The sequence below is a fragment of the Lissotriton vulgaris genome, chromosome 8 (assembly GCF_964263255.1).
Source record: "Lissotriton vulgaris chromosome 8, aLisVul1.2, whole genome shotgun sequence".
NCBI classification, from domain to species: Eukaryota; Metazoa; Chordata; class Amphibia; order Caudata; family Salamandridae; genus Lissotriton; species Lissotriton vulgaris.
Window position 1 is genome coordinate 196,084,264 of NC_141696.1, and position 20,271 is coordinate 196,104,534.

At 43.6% G+C, this 20,271-nt stretch overlaps 1 protein-coding gene across 2 annotated transcripts in view; it reads left to right on the forward strand.

Moving 5' to 3' along the window:
- The window catches only part of EED (embryonic ectoderm development), a 119,938-nt gene that overhangs the window by 10,898 nt on the left and 88,769 nt on the right, over window positions 1-20,271 (forward strand). Inside the window, exons 2-6 of one of the 2 annotated variants that reach the window (XM_086933972.1) lie at window positions 6,104-6,256; window positions 8,127-8,219; window positions 12,503-12,568; window positions 14,098-14,223; window positions 19,580-19,661. In XM_086933972.1, coding sequence (XP_086790098.1) covers window positions 6,104-6,256; window positions 8,127-8,219; window positions 12,503-12,568; window positions 14,098-14,223; window positions 19,580-19,661 — 520 coding nt within the window. The remainder of the gene's footprint in view (window positions 1-6,103; window positions 6,257-8,126; window positions 8,220-12,502; window positions 12,569-14,097; window positions 14,224-19,579; window positions 19,662-20,271) is intronic. The other variant, XM_086933973.1, reaches the window with a different exon arrangement.

Here is a 20,271-nt window from a genome sequence, read left to right on the forward strand (position 1 = left end):
GTATGGCCCTGTGACTTCCTCAAGTGTGAACTCTAGCCCTGTCTTCTGGTGATGGTGCCGGGAGGTCTATCTCACGCAGATACACCTGAATCTGCGATTCTTCCACCAGTGGTCTCTTACAGATTGACATAATAACTCACAAAGGCATTTGCTATATCTTGTGCCGTGGTGAAGGTACGCCAAGCCCTGTGGTTGGCAATCAAGCACCTGTAATTCATCTCTCTCCTCCCCAGCCATGCCAAGAGCCTCCCTGCCCTGCCCCCTGCCTCATACAGGTGGTGCCGTGAGGCCAGAAAAAGCAATGTTGTCTTAATAAAATTAGTATTTATTTATTTTTGCCTCTTGACGCACAATTGCCAGGTATTCTCCATGAGTAACCTCCATCTGACAGAGAGTGGAATAGATGGGCCTGCACCAGCGTCTCCTTCCAGTTTCAGGAGTTTGCTTTGAAGGGCCAATATCTCCTGTCTCACTTTTGCGCTTGTGTGCAATTGAGTTTTGGGCTTTCTCGCAGCACTGTTTTGAAGGCCTCCCACAGGACTATTTCTGGTGACGCTGAGCTGTTTTCGAAAAAGTGTAGTTCGCAGTCCACTCTTACTTCCTGTGCTGTTGTTGAGTCTCTGAGATCCCATGTGTTGAGCCTCCACCCTCGTGTCTCTCCGTTGGTTCGACCACCCACCTATAGCCACAGGGGGGAGTGGTCGGCTAAGCCATGTGCCAATAACTCCACTTTGTCTACCCTTCCTAATTCTCCTGCAGAAGAGAAAAAATATTCCAGCGTGCAGAACACCCTGTGTGCCCCCGGAGAAGATGGTGCCGGCGCCAAATATCTAGTAGCTCGAGAGTGATGGCGAAGTCGGCCAATGGCGTGTTCCCCCCTCCTTCCAACTGTTGTTCCCGAGCTGTTGTGTAGTTGCTATAGTACCCATGCAGGACCTTCACGTTTTTATAACATAAACTATGGGATTGGTGGCAGACTAGTTCCATACACCCCTCCAAGAAATGTTAGCCTATTTGCATTTAGCTAGCTCACAGTGCCACTAGTGTCTCCTTATTGGGGAGTGATTCGTTTCTGGCAACCTTAGAACATGACGTATGACCCTATAAAGAATCGCAAATCTTTTATAACAGTTTGCGTGTCAGCCGAGGGCTGAGGCCAAACCCATAGGAATCTGGAGCATGAATCCATTGCCACAAAGATATACTTGTACGCCCTATCAGATTGTATGGGGCAGCAGTGGTCCAAATACACACATGCAAGAGGTTTGTCTGATTAATAGTGGTGTCTGTGCCAGGCGTGTTATGGCAGAGCCCTTAATCTGCTGACAGATGTCACATTTCAAGAACTAGTCCTTAGTTTGTTTTGTTAGACCTGGCCACCAATAGCGTTGTTTCAATAAAGAAATAGTCGCTGTTGCGCAGAGCCCAAACCCTTGTGTGCTGCTAGTATTAAACCTTGCCTACGATCCATATTTGGTATTGCTCTGTCCCCCATTCCAGGAATTTGAGCATATGGAATGTAGTGTGCATTTAACTTGTAGGAGTACTTGAGTGGAAATTTTGTAGGTACTGCTGAGCTGCCCTCGTGTGAAGCAATGACAGCCACCATTATATCACTGTCTATTCTTGTTTTAGAGCGAGTGATTGCAGCTACGGAAGCCGTGCGTACAGTTCCTTCTGCGGCTTCATCAGCCAATGAATTCCCTTCAAAGTGATGACTGACTTAATGTTTTTATCACGTGAGCCCTTGGTATTATGTTTTCAGCTCAACTACCTGTTCCCATCGCATTTTATGCTTAATTGTGCCATCTTTCGCATCTTTAAGCCTGTTTAGGTCCCAATGATGTAAGTACTCATTGTACGACTGTACGATGTAAAAGGAATCGCACACATTAAGTGTGAGGAATTCGTGGTCCGTATTTACGAGTGCCCGTATCAGTGCTTTTAGTTCTGCCAACTGAGCCGTACAATCTTCTAGAGATTGCGTTTTAGTGCAACTTGGATGGGACTTTCCACCCTGCATGCGACTTTTAACGACGGAACATGCCGCACCATATTGTTGCTTACTCCCTATGACAGGTTGAGCAGATCCATCAGTGTAAATAATCTATTCATACTGATCGAGAGGCAAGAGTTCATTTGGTAGAGGATATTCTTGTTCGTATTGCAGGAATGCTTGTGTTTTTTAGACTTGGTTCAAATCTGTATTCAACGTCTGTTGCAGTAAGAGAATTAGCCCATTATATCCATCTCGGATGTAAGGCTTTTACATTTGGAATGCTAGCCTTTGTAACTGCGTCTAAAGACGATACAGGGGTTACGACAATTATACGTTTCCCCTGACCAGTGCTCTTTTTCTCCCTACAGCGGTCTGAACTGATATCAGGATTTTTTCTGTCGAAGTAAAAGGCATTTCTGCGTTTGTGTACAGGTGTAATTTGTATTTCATTGGTACCGTTTCGCCTTCATTGAAGGTTAAGTAAGAGTACCCGAATTGACCCGCTATTACACGGATCACCAAGTTGCGTACATTTACGCGTGTCTGTAAGTGTTTGGAAGCAATCATGTCTTCTAATGAACGTAGGATTTTGGAATGTTCCCGTGTCCAATGTCTAACTGAAAAGTCAGGTTTTATGAAGTCGTGGAAAGGTTTTACTCTGCGTAATCGAAAATGTATGTGCTGCCAAAATGTAGGAATCCCAGTATTGATTGTACATTTTTTCTAATGTCTTTGAAGGTTTGAGCAGCACACACTTTTCTAAAAAAGTTGGCTGCCAGGCTTTTCCCTTTACTTAAAAGCTTGTATCCTAGAAACAGGACACTGTGGTGGGCTGTTTTTTGATTTTTTAAAGTTTAACTTGTAGCCCTCAGAAGCGAATCCGATAATAATGGTGCTCACTCTGGTCAAGTGCCTCTTTAAGTCACCATCTGTCAGACAAATATCATCCACATAGGGCAATGCTTCATCAAAATTTTGGAGTAACTCAGTTACTCTTGCTGAATATACCCCTTTTCGTATACCCTGGGGGAGAGAACAAAATTGTCGCTGGGACCCTAACGCAGAGAATGCAGTCAAAAACCTGCTTTCAGGTGCTATATTTTAGCAGAAAAATCCATTTGAGATATCAAGTGTTTTGTATTTTTTTCCGCACAATTGTATTCATTATTGCGGCACTGTGTGCGTTTTGGACAGCAAATGTTTTGTGCATGTGTTTAGATGTCTGTAATCAAACTGGACGATATGAATCAAATGGTTTTGATACGGGAAACAAAGGATTGTTCATTGGTGAGGTGCAATTTTCGATCACCCCTTCGTATTCAAGTTGATCCAAGATCGCCCTGACCTGTTTTGTAGCTTCTTCCTTAAATAGGGCACTGCCTCTGAGCATTTGGTGAAACTTTTAACGGAATCACGTGGTGGGTTGACTCCTCATCCTACCCTGCATGATTTTTATACAATGCTGGAGCTAGGGCAACTGCCCACTCCCGTACATAAGCGTGTTTAAGATGTATGGGGACGAGGTCAAAGAATGTTGGAAAAATTATGTTTTCCCCCCTAGGGCACTCCATAACGAATGCTGGCGGTCAATCTTGTTCTGCTAATAGGATGTCTTACCCAGATGACAGATTTTCCCAAAAGATCCTTAACTTTCCTGGGCTTGTCCTCTTCCATTCGGAGTGTTATCTTGTGTAACTTATGTGGGACGCTCACCCTTGTGTCTGGTGTTTCCACCATGATGTAAGTCCGCCAGAAATTCCTTCAGGTTCTGGCGAGCTATTGTTACTTCTGCCGCACTGTCTAGCATTGTCTGAGCCCATTCACCGTTCAGAAGCTGTGTCCTCAGAATTCTGGGCATGTCTGATCTTCAGACCTGCAACTTTCTTTTTCTTAAATTGAGGTCTTGACTTTGGCTGGTCTTCTTTTTTGGAAGTATAGTCTTGAGCGTGCTGCTTGTCTCTGGACTTTGTACGCTCTTCTTTGTGGTCTGACAGTCCTTCTTTCTCGGATGTTTTCGCCGAGCCCTGAAAGGACCTAGCGGCACGTGTATCAGTATACCTATACCTGTCGGGTTTCCTAATGTTTACCTATTCCTGAGATTATACCACTTTTCAGAGGGCTTCTGTGAAGGAGATTTACCTGGGGATTGACTTCTCTTTTCTATAGTTATGTTGTTTTTATTATCCCACTTTTTTTTAGAAGAAGCAGGTATCTGCTTAGAAGTGTCCTTTTCAGGACTGCTCGTCAGTTGTGGTTTGAAAGCTTTCCCACCCAACGTGTCTCTGCCTAATTCTGCATACGCAGTTTCGATTATTTTGGGCAGTTTGTGGTGTTGATCCAATGGACCGAACTCCCATAGGCTTTGACGGATTGCCACTGACACTGCTTCCCCGTTAATATTAGCTAGTATTATGGCTATCTGGTCATAGTTATCTAATAACTTCATCCCTAAGTTCAGAGCAGGCTCTGCTCCGTACTCGTTCTTATTTTCATTTGCTACTGTATAGTATGATCTTCGAAGCCACTTTTAATTGACTGAAGTAGGTTTGTCTTGTTACCCAACTAGGTTTCTCAAATAAAAAATAAATATAAAAGGAAATGCATGCAGTAAACCAAGTTAGTGGACAGGATAGACCTCTTTCTTGCACACTGGTTAGGGGCTTTAACACCTTTTTGGTATAAGTAGGTTGTGCTACAGATCTCTTAAATATCTTCTTGCACCCCTCTTTTTCTGGTTCTTCTAAGCTTGTAAAACTATTTTTTTTCAATGTGAGTATCTTGATAAATGCTAATGTGGTGATTCCTAGTCGTTTTAGAAAACTTTTTTTTTTATAGATGGCTTCCTTAACATTAGCAACAATCTTTTTGCTTTGTGACTCATCCTATGCTCTTCTGGAACTTTTCCATCTCCCCTCAATTTCCTGTTGAGAACACAAGTTGCTCAGTATATATTCACATGTGGGCAAACATGTTTGGCAGATGGGATGTGAAGTTGCTGGTTCAAGTTGCGTTTTTTGTTCGGGCCAAATACATAGATAACCTATATAGAACAGGTACTTATTTTTTGCATCCTCAAGTAGTGTAAGAGCTGCAGTTGTCAGATTGAACTTTTTTTTTTAAAGAGTAAACCAATGCATTAGTGCATTAAGATAATTTGTATATTAGGTTACTTACTTTGAGCACCTCATTCGTCCTTTTGTTGGACAGTTAAGATAACTATTTGCTCAAAAGGTGGCTGCTTGGTGTTATATGTTTCAAAAGCTAGCAACCCTAGAAAAGTTGGTCAATTAAAGGAATCCTTCACAAAACTTGGTAGTAGCCTCTCAGTAGAAATTGATTTGTCAACCGAACACTGTGTGCATTGTTTCATTTGGCCTTTTGTTGTTTGCGGTCTCAGACTTCCACTGCAACTGCTGTATTGCTTTAACCGCCAAATGATTGCCTCTGAAGTTGGTTCATATTTTAGAGCAGTGATTCTTAACCTGTGGGCTGCAGACCACCAGGGGTCCACAGAACATTCGTTCATGTGAAAGGGTGTGAAGGAGATACAAAGATGCCGAAATATGGACAGGGTTGAAATGTTTACTGTTGAATGGATGTGTTCTGTGTGAGTGGGGAAGTGAGTGAGATGCCAGGAAATACGTGCTGGAGAGTGAAGAGGGTGCAAAGAAGAAAGTGATGTGTGAAACATAAAAATCTATGATTTCAGAATGCCGTCAAGAGAAATGGCGTCTAGTAGTAATTTAGTAGGGATCCTCAGACGTCAAACGGTGCCTTACAGCATGGCATTTATTGCAAACGTGTTTCCCATTGTTAATTATTGAATGTTACGTTGCTTCAACTAAGTGCGTCCCACACTTTTCCTAGATATAGGTGGTTTTGTGTTTGATACCCTCTCTTCAAATATCAAGTCTTTGGTTGGTCTCAGTGCCCTCTAACTTCTCTCTGGTTGCATTGTAGCTGGTCTATTAGTATTCTTTCTCATCTTTCTCTTGATGTTTTTTCTATGTAATATTTCATTTTCCACTCTCTCATTAAACTGGTAGTAAAGAGTTTGAGACATTTGTTAAGTATTAAACTTTTCATGTTTTATTTTTTTCATAGGATGATGCTCTGAGCATAGAAAGTGGCACGAATACTGAACGACCGGATACCCCAACCAACACTCCCAATGCACCTGGCAGGAAGAGTTGGGGTAAGGGGAAATGGAAGTCCAAGAAATGTAAATATTCCTTCAGATGCGTAAACAGCCTCAAGGTATGTGTGCATGCTGTGTGTGAGGTGAGATAATTAATGTACAATGTTCCTGCATGGTAGCCAATCCAAACATATTCCACAGCTATGTATTTGAAGCTGCTAGAGGGAAGAGGAATCTATTTCCTTTGCAATTCTTCACTGTTTATTTAATGTGAGATTAGTAAGTAAATATTATTGCTAGATTAATTAAAAATATTGCAAAGCAAATCACAAACACACAACCGCAAATCATCTTGTAAATTAAAAGCAAATCACACTACAACCATTGACCTGCAATAAGTTAAGACAATAAAAGTCCTCTGACTATTACCTGGGGAGTTGGGGGAATACAAAGACATGCTAAGCTGAGGTAGCAACACTTTCCCATGGGGCCGCTCTTCCACCAGAAAAAAAATTCCTGGTGGCCCAGTGTTGTGTACTCTGTCATGTAAATGTAAATGTATTTGTACTTGTATAGCGCACAGCTACCCGCAGTGGGTTTCCCGGCGCTTGCGTAGGGAACCCGTCTTGGTATTCCCCTGTGAGATAACCCCTGCAGGGTATCCACAAGGTGAAAGCCAGGCATCCCGCCGCGAGGGGGCGTTGTGGAGATTAAGCAAGCTATTGCCCAGAGTCGCAGAGTGTGAACCCGTGAGTCGAGAAGGCACCGGAGCGAGAATTATCGAGTCCGTGGAATTTTTGAGCCCAAGACCCGCCGAGGCGGGGAATTGAACCCTGGTCCAGGGCCGATCTCAGCTTCCGGGTCTGCCGCCTCTAACCCCTGAGCCACACTTCTCCACATGCTCTCGCCAGGGCAGGGCCTGGGGTGGCAGTGGAAGTGCTTCCCCTGCCAGCCCTGGTGTGGACATGTGTGGGTGGGGGTGGGGGGCAGACACGGGGAACCCTAACTCTTCCCTCATGGGTGGGTGCTAGGACATGATGGACACAGCCTTTCCATCTGAAAAGCACATGCAGTTGGTTTGAAATGGTACTGTAGCATTGGAAATCCAGCTGTCGTGTCCTGCTCAGAACGTCTGGGCATTTTGTAGGCTATTGCCCTCTGTTATATTTAGTGAAGGTTTTTAAATAACTGGAAGCAGCTATGTAGCAGTTCATTGAATGATAAACCATTTTGAACCAAATACCGAAAAACATAGGGTTTTACCTTTAAATGTAGTTGTTTTATTACTTTAAGGATGTGTTGACTCCCAGAAATGCAAAATGCCTACCTTAAAATTAAATTTGTGTTCGCATTAATATTAACCCCGACCTGGAAAGAGTGGTCCGTTCGGGAGGCAGTGTACATTAGGAGAGGTTTGCACAGAGTAACTTTCCCATACTATTTTGTGTGATATGTTTAAAGCATCTTTTTTTTTTAACAAGCAAAAGTGGAAAGAAATTTAGATTAAGGAAAAGGAATAAGGTTTGAAAAGTGAAAATGTTGGCATTTTTTCTACAAGAATGTATTTTTGTCTTTAAGAACATTTACTATTGAGACACTGCATATATAATGTCAAGGCTGTTGGGGACTGTGGAGTTGTGCAGTTAGTGCTCGGACAATGGTGAGTGCCAAAGATGCTTTTAATCCCACCTGCAATGGTCTGCTTTTCAGCTTGTGAAATGGAAGGAATCTCCAACATTATTATCCATTGTGAGCAGCAGTGATTCAGACTGCTTGTGTGTTTACCCGAATGTGATGCTTTTGTTTGGCAGCCATCAACCCTACCAAGATTAACAACATGGGACCTCTGACACAGAGGTCTACATATAGTTCTGCTTCACGAACTTGGGCAGAAGCCAGCCTACGAAAAATATTATGTACAAGAAAAATGCACTGCATCAATCTGTGAAATGTGTGTGGTACTCTACTTTTTTCTTGTTTATTCTTCAGGAGGACCATGGGCAGCCTTTATTTGGAGTGCAGTTTAACTGGCACAGCAAGGAAGGAGACCCACTTGTGTTTGCTACTGTAGGCAGTAACAGGGTGAGTTTACCCCAGAAGTTTGAAATGTTAATCGATGCTTGTGTCTGGAAGTAACTTGACTAGCAGTGCAGCATAAAAAAGCCTTCACTCTGCTGTTAATGCTCTTTCACTAGTCCAAATGTTGCCATAGGTAAGTGCTTATCACTTTTACTCTATCACCTAGAGGTTTGAGCTAAATGAATAGCATCAACTTTTTTCCCCAGCTGGCTACAGAAATAAGGAAGTTGTCAGTGGTGCAGAAACAATTTTCAGAATGTGGGTGCTGGCCATCAACGTTCTTGGGGAGTCTGTTGGAACAATTGGGAGAGTATTTTCAAAGGATATGGTTAAAACACAATGTGGTAGTGTGTGGTCATTCATTTTTAGAATGTTGTCCATTAAGTTTGTCCCAGTCATCAAACCGAAACTGCTGCTAACGCATCTTTTTTGGGCCGGGAGGGGGGGCGGGGGGAGGGGAGGGCGGTGGAGAGATCCACTGAAAACTGTGGTGTCATTTTATCATCCTGATTAAGCACTGTGCTATAAAGATTCCATCCCATTCTACAACATAATTAATGTAAATATGTGAGAGAAGTAAGGCTCAACTTGTAGTTGTTGTGCTTTGCCATTTTAGTGTTAGTGTTTTTAGCACATGCAGAAAATTAATTGACTGCGTCTTGGAGAAGAAACTGGATACTTAGACTTGTAAGGAGCTTCTCTTGCTTCCCTTTTACCATGGAAGAACCTTCCCATAATTCTATTTGTGGAGGTGATGCAGTTTTCAGACTCTACTGTGCCGCTCACAGAGGGTTGCTGGATTGAAGGGACGACGTGGGACCTCTGCGCTCTGCTAGCGCTTGCAAATCCGAGTGGGGCTACTTCAGGGCAAAGACTGCAGCACACGCCGAGGGACTGCGAGGACCAGCAGTCTCTGTGCTCACCAGCTGCTGCCTCTTCCCTCGGCGTTCCCGCCCCCCTGCCTGGAGCGTTCATTTACCTATCGCGGCCCCCGCTTCGCGGGGGCCGCTCACAGAGGGTTGCTGGATTGAAGGGACGACATGGGACCTCTGCGCTCTGCTAGCGCTTGCAAATCCGAGTGGGGCTACTTCAGGGCAAAGACTGCAGCACACGCCGAGGGACTGCGAGGACCAGCAGTCTCTGTGCTCACCAGCTGCTGCCTCTTCCCTCGGCGTTCCCGCCCCCCTGCCTGGAGCGTTCATTTACCTATCGCGGACCCCGCTTCGCGGGTGCCGCTCACAGAGGGTTGCTGGATTGAAGGGACGACGTGGGACCTCTGCGCTCTGCTAGCGCTTGCAAATCCGAGTGGGGCTACTTCAGGGCAAAGACTGCAGCACACGCCGAGGGACTGCGAGGACCAGCAGTCTGTGCTCACCAGCTGCTGCCTCTTCCCTCGGCGTTCCCGCCCCCCTGCCTGGAGCGTTTTAAATCTCGCTCCTAATCCCGCGCCGCGGGACGCGCGCGGGACATAGCCCGGGGCGAAGCCCGGGCAAAGGGCGGGCCCTCCACGGCCCTCAAAGGCCGGAAAAGGACGGGACGGGCCACCCCCCTTGGTTGCTACATTGTAGGCATACTATATAGTAGGTAAAGACCCCCTATAAGTATTCTGTGTCCCTATTAGTGGACTCATTCTCACATCAAGGTCCTACATCCCTATACCACCGTGACCACCAAGGGGGACCATTTTACCTACGAAGACAGCAGTGGGCAAACGTGCTCCCTGTTAGATGAGTTGAATCTCCTCTGCAAAACCACATATGCCTCATTGGATACTCCCCTTCTGCCCAAAAACGTTAGTTTACTTCCACACAAGGCTATACCTCTAGATCTATCCATATTTAATAATAAATCCTGCAGTCCGAATACACTAAGTAATGAGTCCCCTCAGATCCCATCTCCACCCACTGCAAACTCCCCAATGATTCCTCCGTCTGTGGAGTTTCCAGAAGCCATAGCACCCCCTTCCCAACTGCAAATAATACCCATTATCGAACAACTGCTTACTTCCATGATAGCACCGTTACTAGAAAAAATGAACTCGTTAGGGGAACGGCTTTCCGAGATAGAGAAAGCCATTATGTTAAATCCGTTGGTTGGCAAACATAGTGCTACACCCAATTGCCCTAAGACATCTCCTACACATCTAGCCTCAAAACCACCTGTGCAGGATAAAAGGCATCAAATAAAACCCACTGGCCCTACTGCTTCAGGGCAACGAATACCTAAATTCCCCACTAAAATGTCCCTCCCACAGCTGACCGCACCGAGAGTAGGTCAAAATAAAATTAATTCTATCCATCTTCCTCCGGAAGCGGCCCCATACGTGTGCATCCTTGCGGGTGTACCTTCTCTCCCACCGGGAAATATTGAGAGACAACATGATTTAGTCAATAAAACCAAATTTTGGCTGTCAAAAAATAGACCATTGCCTCCCAATCTATACGGAGTAATAAGGAGTGTTAGAAGGGTTGGTTGGCTGGGCTATCTTCCCAAAGACGTTGCGGGGGACCTGGTACTCGTGAGATTCAGGGACCGAAATATAGTACCTTATTTGAAATCCTGCCCGCCTCGAGTAAGAGACGGCCCAATATCAATATGGGACTTACACGACTTTTACCCCATAATCCCGTGTTTTCCCCCCTGAATATCCGGACATGTAACAAAGGCTAATCATGAACTCCTGTGTTTAAATCACGAATTCATTTGATACTGCCATAATCTGAGAGCGGAAAATAACTTTTTATGTCAGAGACCCTTCCTCACTGTACTCTGGTCATTTAAAAGGTTTTTATATAGATTGTAAATTGTATTTATCATGAACTTTTATGGTTTTGTTTTTCAAAAGCCGAATAAAGTATATTTGAATTTGATTCTACTGTATAGTTAATCTATGTTGTCCCATATTGATCAACAATGAAATAGTATCTCTCAATAAAATATCACGGAACTGCTGTGATTGTTCATTAGGTTCATCACCTCTGCTCACCTCTTTCACTGCTTCCACTCTTGTCGTCCTCGATGTCTGCAGTATTCAACAGTGAATCCCCTACCAATTACACACACTGCTAAGGGCACTGCTTGCTCTGAACTTAAGTGTTTCAGACCTAACTTGTGGGCTACTCCTATGTATTGTGGTGCTAATTCCACTCTCCACTTGCACCCTTTGCTCAGTTCCTGAGTCCTGCTTTTCAATGTTTACTCTACCTCCATCTGTCAATTAATCTTTTTCCAGGTTTAAGCTGACATTGGAATTGTCTCTTTTACTACGTTCTCCTTAAATCCCGTCTCTGGTCTGCTTGATGAGCTCTTAATTTTGCATGCTGACATGCTTTCCACGATTCAGAAAAGGGGGTGGTGATGAACAGAGTGTCTGAATTAAGCAGACCACTCTTACCCAGTCCAAAGATCAGGGCTTGATCCATCACCGTTATTTATCTCACTGCACCATCCCAGCTCAGAACCTGGCTATATGCAAATCAGTCTGTCCCTGGCCCAGGGGACCGGTTTCTGGCATTTCAGCCGTCTTCGGCCCGGCTTGCTTGAATCCTGATGGTGCAGTGAGCAAGGGACTCATGTCTGAGTATACCCTGCCACACCTATAGTGGCCAAAAATGATTCAGAAAAGGGGGTGGTCATGTCTGAGTATGTCCCTTGCTCATTGCACCATCAGGATTCAAGCAAGCCGGGCCGAAGACGGCTGAAATGCCAGAAACCGGTCCCCGGAAGCTTGTTTCCTTCCCAGTATAAGAATTGGCTTGGTAGTCTGGTCTGCCCTGTTCCCATGATGCACTGGGCCAGGGACAGACTAATTTGCATGTAGCCAAGTTCTGAGCTGGGATGGTGCAGTGAGCTAAAAAAACGGTGATGGATCAAGCCCTGATCTTTGGACTGGGTAAGAGTGGTCTCCTTAATTCAGACACTCTGTTCATCACCACCGCCTTTTCTGAATCGACCTGCTTTCCACATCACACAATGCCAGAAATATGAGAATAATTTCAGTAACAAAATACAGCGCAAGTACTAACCTTATTTCACCACTAGAGAGAAATTTCACTTTTTAAACCTCCATTAAATTAGCCCTGCTCCCCCCCTTTCCTCATCTGCATATTGCATTGGCTCCCAGGTGCTGCGGACTTTAATGTTGTGTGCTGGTATGTATTTTGTGTATGCAGTGAGTGTGTGAAAACCATTCTGCTATATTCTGGCAGTGTAAGGGAAGGGTGTTGCAAATGCACACTGCTAAAGAAGAATGAAAATTGCCATGTGAAGTGTTTTTTTTCTTCTAGGTTACGTTGTATGAGTGCCATTCACAGGGAGATATTCGCCTGCTACAGTCATATGTGGACGCTGACGTATCCTTTTTTTTTTCCCCCCAAAGTGTCTGTAGAGGGAATTTGAAGCAAGAGGTTAATTAATGCTAAAGGGGAAGTGATATATTTAACTGTTCCAATCAGTTGCTCTGATCAAAGGTAACATAACTGTTTTTTTAAATTGACATATATGTACTGTTATTGCATACCTATTGTTAGTCTAATAAAACCAGTGTGGGTTAAGACCTGAAAATCCCTAGTGGTAAGCAAATTCTCTGCAGACGGTTAATTCCTTTTCTTGAGGTACCTGTAGCTATAAAGTGATACTTCATGCTATTGATTTACAGTATTTTCGCTGTTTAATTTTGCTATTTTATTCCCCAGCTGACTCGCGCACCTCCCTCTTTTGGCAATACGGCTACTTTCGTTGCTATAGGTTGCTGTGTAAACCACACGATTATTTGTGTAATTTCTATGAACAACCGTAGGCAGTACATCTTTTAGCCAATTCCTACCATATTACTTTATTGTAGTGGACAAATACAGACACTGCAATATTTTATGAACAATACATCTTCAGCATGCTTGTGTTTAATTGGCGACTGTAGGTTTACGTGGCCCTTGTTTTATAGTATGTTGAAACCTACTTCTGGGTCACTGAAGACCTGGGATCAATTGGTCAGATTTGAAGTTTTAATGTGCTTTATTAATTTAGCTCAACAATTTTAGGATAAAGAAATTCTCCATGATTTTGTACTTATCTTTTATTTTTTAATGTTCCTATTGGAATATTTTGTTTTATTCTTTGACATGTGGATTGCTTTCACTCACTTGCCATGAAAATACCCTTTAAGGGAATTGTGCTACATCCTAAATTCTGCATTTATTGCATGACTAGACTGTTTCCAACCTTCTCTGAAGCATTTTTCAGTAGTAATGTGACATGGGGTGACACCTTTTGTCAGTTTACTGCCCCACAGATAAAATTGTCATTTGATTTGGTCACACTAACTTGTATTTCCTGTTCATATTCTCTTGAAAAATTATGGGAAAGGGCACATAAAGATACAATTTGGTGGAGAGTTGTATTTTAGGGGATTAGGAAAATAGACTAGGCACTTGCCAGTAGGGATCTGCTACGCACCATCAAGCTTGTATCACCTACTCTTCTCCAGTTAATGACGGCAAAGGCTATGCATTAACGTAAAGGCTGCTGCCACATATCTCAAGATTAGGCAGTAACACTTGACCCAAACAGAATATTTGGGAGAGTGTAGGGAAAGGCATTGGGGATTTTTTTGTTTGTGTTCTGGTGCGAGGTAGCAGTGTGATAAATGCTCTAGGTCAACTGAAAGCATCCTGTTCGATCTGGTTTGCTTCCATGAAGTTCACGCCATGCAGAGGGTGCTTTAACAGCTGTTTGCAACCACCTAAATGTGAGCAGCAAGTCGCTAGACAGGACAGGTGATGGACGAGGAAGGTGTTTTAGAGAAATTAAACTCAGGAAAGCCAGCCCCTGAGTGATTAAATGTATATGTTTGTGTTATGCCCTTAACTATGCATCTCTACAGGCAGATGAAAACTTCTACACCTGTGCCTGGACATATGACAGTAACACCAGTCACCCGCTCCTTGCTGTGGCTGGGTCAAGGGGCATCATTAGGATAATAAATCCTATCACTATGCAGTGTATAAAGGTAAGCAACTGCTACGGTATGCCACAAGGCTTTCCTAGCGTACGCAGAACTAGATGTTTGTGGCATTGTTGCATTAAATGTATATTGAGTGGAAAGCAATGTCTGGTTTATTATTTTAATGCATTTATATTTGTAGTGCCTAATATCTGTGCACGCATGTGCATGCCCATTGTGCCAGATTGTTTTTTATTGAGGTAATGGCCTAAGATGCAAGCTATATGAACAAGTTAGTTACTTTTGGTAATACTTTTTCTGGTATGGTCTCCATCTAACCACAGATTGCTCACCATAAAATCTTCCCCTGCTGTCAGCCTGGTTCCGGAAAATTTTGAGCAGTACCTCGGTCTGCCAGTAAGTGGTGTTGATCCCCCCTCGGCGTCGAAGTGAAGTGCAAGGTGCCTCTACAGGTGTCACCCCAGCATGCTGACACCACTTTCTTTCGTGAGTGTTCCTGCGCCTAAAACGCAGAGCCACACCAGAAGGGATTTTTTTGATCAGTGTGCAGAATGTAACAGGACGTTTTGTTTGGAGAGCCCGCTTCGCAGAAAAGGGAGGATGGGAAGGTAGGTGAGTAATCTGCTGTTGGTCTCTACCAGAAAAGGCATTACCAAAAGTATTTTGTTATTCTGATAGAGATGTCTAACTGCACATTCATTACCTTAGAATAGTTACTCAAGCGATACCTCCCCGGACGGAGTCTGTAAATTGGCTCATACCAGGAAATCAAGGAGCACCTAATGGGCTAAATGCCCTCTCGAGAGACCAGACTGTCCAAACCATAGTGCTTTGTGGACGTGTGGAGAGATGCCCACACACTTGAAAGATGTCCAGGACCGGTGTTCCGCATGCTAAAGCAGTAGTAATGGCCTTGGCCCTGATGGACTTGGCCCACAATCCCTGAGATGGCTGCTTCTCTGCTACTGCATAGCAGATTTTAATGCAGAGTATACTCCATCGAGAGCTGGTGATCTTCTGCACTATCTTGCCTTTTTTGCCCATGTGAATCCGATAAAGTTGATTATCCACCCAGTGGTCTTTGGTATGATCATTGTAAAAGGTCGGAGCTCTTTTTGGATCCAGACGGAGTCCCTCTTTCTTGGAAGGATGAGATGGAGCAAAAAAATGCACCTTGACGTTTTTGCCGTCATTGAATTCGGTCACAACTTTCAGTAGTAAAGATGCAGAAGTCCCAAGAAGCAGTTTTTGGTAAAAGTTTGTTTAGGGAGGGACCAAATTAAGGTCCTATTGGGGAATGCTGATGGGAGTAGAAGGCAACAGATGTTGCAAACCTTTAAGAAAATGTCATAGTTGGTGACTTAAACAATGAGGGTTGATCTGGCAACTGCTAGAAATCAATTTGGTTGAATGATAACCTTTAACTGTGCCCAAGGCCTTGCTGGTCTGAAGACTGCACAAACTGTTAAACCTTCAACAGGGGGGCCAAAAGTGGGTAAATGTGCCAGGAGGAGCACCAAACTACACATTTGTTTCTGCAGCAGATGTTTGCAGTCTTTTTTTGTAGGATGCTTGGCTGCCAAAATAACATCACTAATCTCAGGAGGAAGATCAAAGGCGATCTACTATTGCTGCTCCATCTCCATGCATGAAGTTGAATAATGGGCAGATTTGAGTGCAGGACCCATCCTTGCCGCTGCGACAACAGGTCTCCCCAAAGAAGCACCCTGATCAGAGAACAGATACTCCTTGCCTGGTCTGGAGCCAGTAAGATGACTTGGGGCTGGTCATGATCGTCTTGAGAATCCTGGACAGGAGCGGTATCAGCAGATTGGGATACAGGAGTCCCGAATTCCAGTCTAAACAAATGCGTCTCTGAGCGTGAGCCGCTTTGCAAAACTCCAACGTGCAGAAGAGCTGATGTTGTGCATTCTTGGCTGTGGCCAAGGTTTCCCCATTTTCAGAAGAGACCTTGCGCCACCTACTGGTATAGTATCCATTTGTGATCTCCAAGGCATCGCCCTATGCATTAGTCTGCCCGGGCGTTCAGAGATCCTGACTGGTCCAAAGGCGCAGGACCTCCTGGCACAGTCCATGACTCCACTCTACTCTGTTTGTTGTAATACCACATGGCGGTGGTGTTGTCCATGAACACTTGAACCAACCTTACTTTCATGGATGAGGGAGGCTTTCAATGCCAAGCAAATCGCCCTCTGCTCCTGATGATTTGTGTGGGGGGGAGGGGAGGTGGCGATGATGCTAGTCCAAATGCATTTTTTTTTTTACCCACCAAATCTTTTGCCGTCTTCTTCAAAATCTAAACCAGGTCAAAGAGATTCCTTTTTTTTTTTTTTTTTTTTTTTTTGGTAAACACATTTCATTGGGGTTTACAAGCTTTTCCAGGGACCATCGCTGTATCACATTTATCCTACAGTTAGATATACACTCTGATGTGTACATTTCCATAATGCATCAACATAAAGAAGACTCTGGATTGTGCTGTCCTCGTGAGTCAGAGATTCCCTTGATGCTGCAGCCCCTGGGACATTGGGTCCTTCTGCAGAGCCTGCAAGTGCCACTGGGCGGGCTTCCTTGGCAGGATGCATGAGGCCACCAGTTCCAGCAGCCTGCCTGTCTCGCAGTCTTACAGTATTCAAAAATAGATACAGTGCATTTTCTGGATTGTCAATGTTATCTCAAAGAGGAAAAACACATTTATTAGTTAATTTGGTCTGGTTCTTTCTTCATCGAGCCTCGTTTTATTTGTGCGTTGATGAGACGGAGAGGGGGTATTTGAAATGAGTGCAGTTGTAATCTGTTTATACATTTGAATGCACCATGACCCAAATAGCGTCCCTGTTGTCATGCAGGGATCAATTGGAGATACCTGATGAAAATGTAATTATTGCAAGATGAGGGTGATCTTTTTGTGGTCACTTCCTGCTCCCTGACTTCTATTAGGTGGCACACGCAAGGGCCTTACAGGAGAAGGACACCTGTGGAGTAAGTTGCGCTTGCTGAGGCAGCATTCCACACCAGTGTACCCATTCATCTGTGTGCAGATCAACACAAATCTCCTTGCTGGACCGCCCCATAAGTGAGAGCGCTGTGCATTCTTCAGAGTATTATCAATTACTGCGCCCAGGAGACCCTTTGCTGATGGATTCAGTTTTCTGTGAATTCCCCATAAAATTGGGAACACTTTTTTTTGTCTTTCTTTTTGGAGGGGTGTGTTTTAGACGACAGAGTGATTGACAAGCTGGGGAAAAGCAGTGTTTCTCTGCAGCTGACAGGGTTCGGTTCCTGTGAAATGTGGGCCCTTCACAGATCCTTATGAATGTGGCTATCCAGTCTGCTGTGAACATGCTCCCCCTACCCCTTTGGGGCATGGGGAACTCTAGCAGAGTCCTCCTCTTAGTGATTGTAGTTAGTCGCACCACAGAGATACTGTGCCAATGTCTTCAACAGCTTCTTGTCCAAGGCAAAAATGGCAGAAAAAATAAAGGTTTTTTTGGGGGGGTCCAGACGAAGGCTCTTGAACACTTAGAAGAATGACATGCTGTTCAGTGAATGTGCCTTTGACTCAAATCTTCAAAAAACCGCCACCACTGAAGCAGCTGTACACTGTAATGAACAAAAGTTGGAGGGGTTATCCAGCGGAGTGGTACAGCTGGAGAAGAAACCAGGAGGTTGAGCAGATTATGCATCAGATTGAAAATACTGTGATCGAGTGGGGCAGATTTATTCTATTCTGTTAATACTGGCTGGTGCAAATATCCAGCGGAATGGAAATACAGGGGATTTTACAACTGTCCTCTTCTCGTTTATACTGCTGTCTCTCCACTGGCACTTTCTCCAACTAATCTCATATCAAATCTGCAGTGATTGAGTTTGGTGTTGATAGCTGGGGGAAAACGTATAAATCAATATGTAAAGACGGAGTATAATCTTGTGGCTGGATAACATTTGGCGTTTAATGTCTGGGGCTAATGATGCTCTATCGTTTGATATTGCTGCTAAAACAGATTCTGGTATTTTTTTTAATCCAGTTTGCTTTTTTATTAGCGAATGCGAATATACCTGTGACTGTCACTAAGACTTGCTGCTCAGGCAAGGATGAATTTGTTTTGCGGATTACTGCCCCACCATTAGGCTCTATTAGGATTCACTTTGTTTGATCTTTTGCGTTTTTGTGCAGAATGCCCTAGCATTTGTGGCGATGTAGTGAAGATCAGTTCCCTAAGCATGTCTCAATTTTTGACACCCATCTGATCTTTTGATAGGAGTTACAGAAAAGTGTTGAAATTGGCGTGCACACTGAGTGTCGGTCTTTGTGCTTTTTCAAAGTTGCTCTAAATAAATTGTTGCATGGTTGTTTTTTGTGCTTTAATTTATTTTTAAGTTCTCAGTTGGGAAGTGTGCATGCAGATGATTTATCAGTGGATGTAACTGAATGGAGCTTACACTTTTGCTCTGTTCATGAGTGTGAGATCCACAGACTTGCAAGACAAGCTGTCTGCAAACTATATTGATTATCAAAATGGACCCATGCATTGCGGTAGAGTGGGCGCATCCCACCCTTCAAGTGGGGTTTGAGGTAACCCCCAAAGGCTGAAATTGTAATTTTCACCTAGGAAAATAGGTATTTTTGTAGAAACAGGGGCCCTGAAACCTTCTTGGAACACTATGCATTTTTTTCTTTACCTCAAAACTTAAAATGAGAATTCAATAGTAACACATTGTCATTTATTTTTGCCACAATCGCTCTATTGTTACCAGTGTGTATTTAGGCCAGTGTTGTGTCCTGCAAGTTGGACCTATGTGGAGCATCCCAAAATCTGTAATCACTTTCATCGTGGTTTGTAGAGTGCCAATTGATTATTGATGGAGGTAGTCACAGTGGGTTTCAAATGTTCTCTCCTTTGAATTGTTTTTAAAATTGTTAATCTTAATATGTGAAATAACAAACATTCTGCTGGAGGACAGTGCCTCCCACTGGTACTAGTGTGTTGACTAGAATATGTATCTGACAGACTTGTTCACTTTGGCTGCTAGGCATGACTGACAGCTGCTGAAAGTTTTAGCTTGAATCCAGTTCTGCTGCACATGGCCTTTAAACACACCTAACAGCTAAAGGGGGGCATGTGTAAAGGCACATGTTGCGTTAAAGTAACATGTTGCACATTTAAATGGGTTTGTAGTTTGACTATATTTACTGTGGTTACATTTGGTTCATACTTTCATGCAATGTTTTATTCCAGTGTGTCTATGCATAACTTGTTGATGGCATTGTCGTGCTTTTAGATTCAGCAAGAAGTTAAATGTTATAAAACAGTAGGCTTCCCATGAATCGTAAATGTTTTTGGGATAACATTCTGACCATTTGACACTATTGTTTCAGCATTATGTTGGCCATGGAAATGCCATTAATGAACTCAAATTCCATCCGCGAGACCCGAATCTCCTTCTGTCTGTAAGCAAAGGTAAGGGTCACACCTTTAAATATTGCCCACTAATGGAACATTGGCTCAGTAAAATTGATCTCCCAGAGTTGATTTTTGTTAACCAAGAATGTGAAGTGGAGTGTGCTGATACTGGATTCCTTTCAAATAACAGGTACATTAATAAACCATACAACCTAAAAGGAATGATTACAGCATTACTCTATTTACTGTTGTTTCCAGCATTCTTAGTTAAAGTTTCAGTGATTGAGACACTTTGGTGAAGCTAACACTTGAAAGGATGTTTTAGCCTGTGCATGTTCGGACACTATGTGCACTGGAGTGGAGAAGAAAAATCTAAGCTCTCACTTTTGTGTAATAGCACTGTAGTGAGTACTGTTTTTTATACTCTACACCTGGATATTGGAGCCTCCAAACTCATAAGTGAATAAAATAAACCATTAACATCTCCGCAAGTCCTTTCCAAAGCAGTCTCCCTCTTTTTATCTTACATTTTCTCAGTGTGGCTGTTGAGCATTAAAGGCATTCTGCAAACACATTGTTAACCTCTTTGGTGTTGCTTGAAATTGCATTGCCTCTTTTTAGGAACCTCACTTTGAACAGTATTTTTGCCAATATACCTTATCATTTC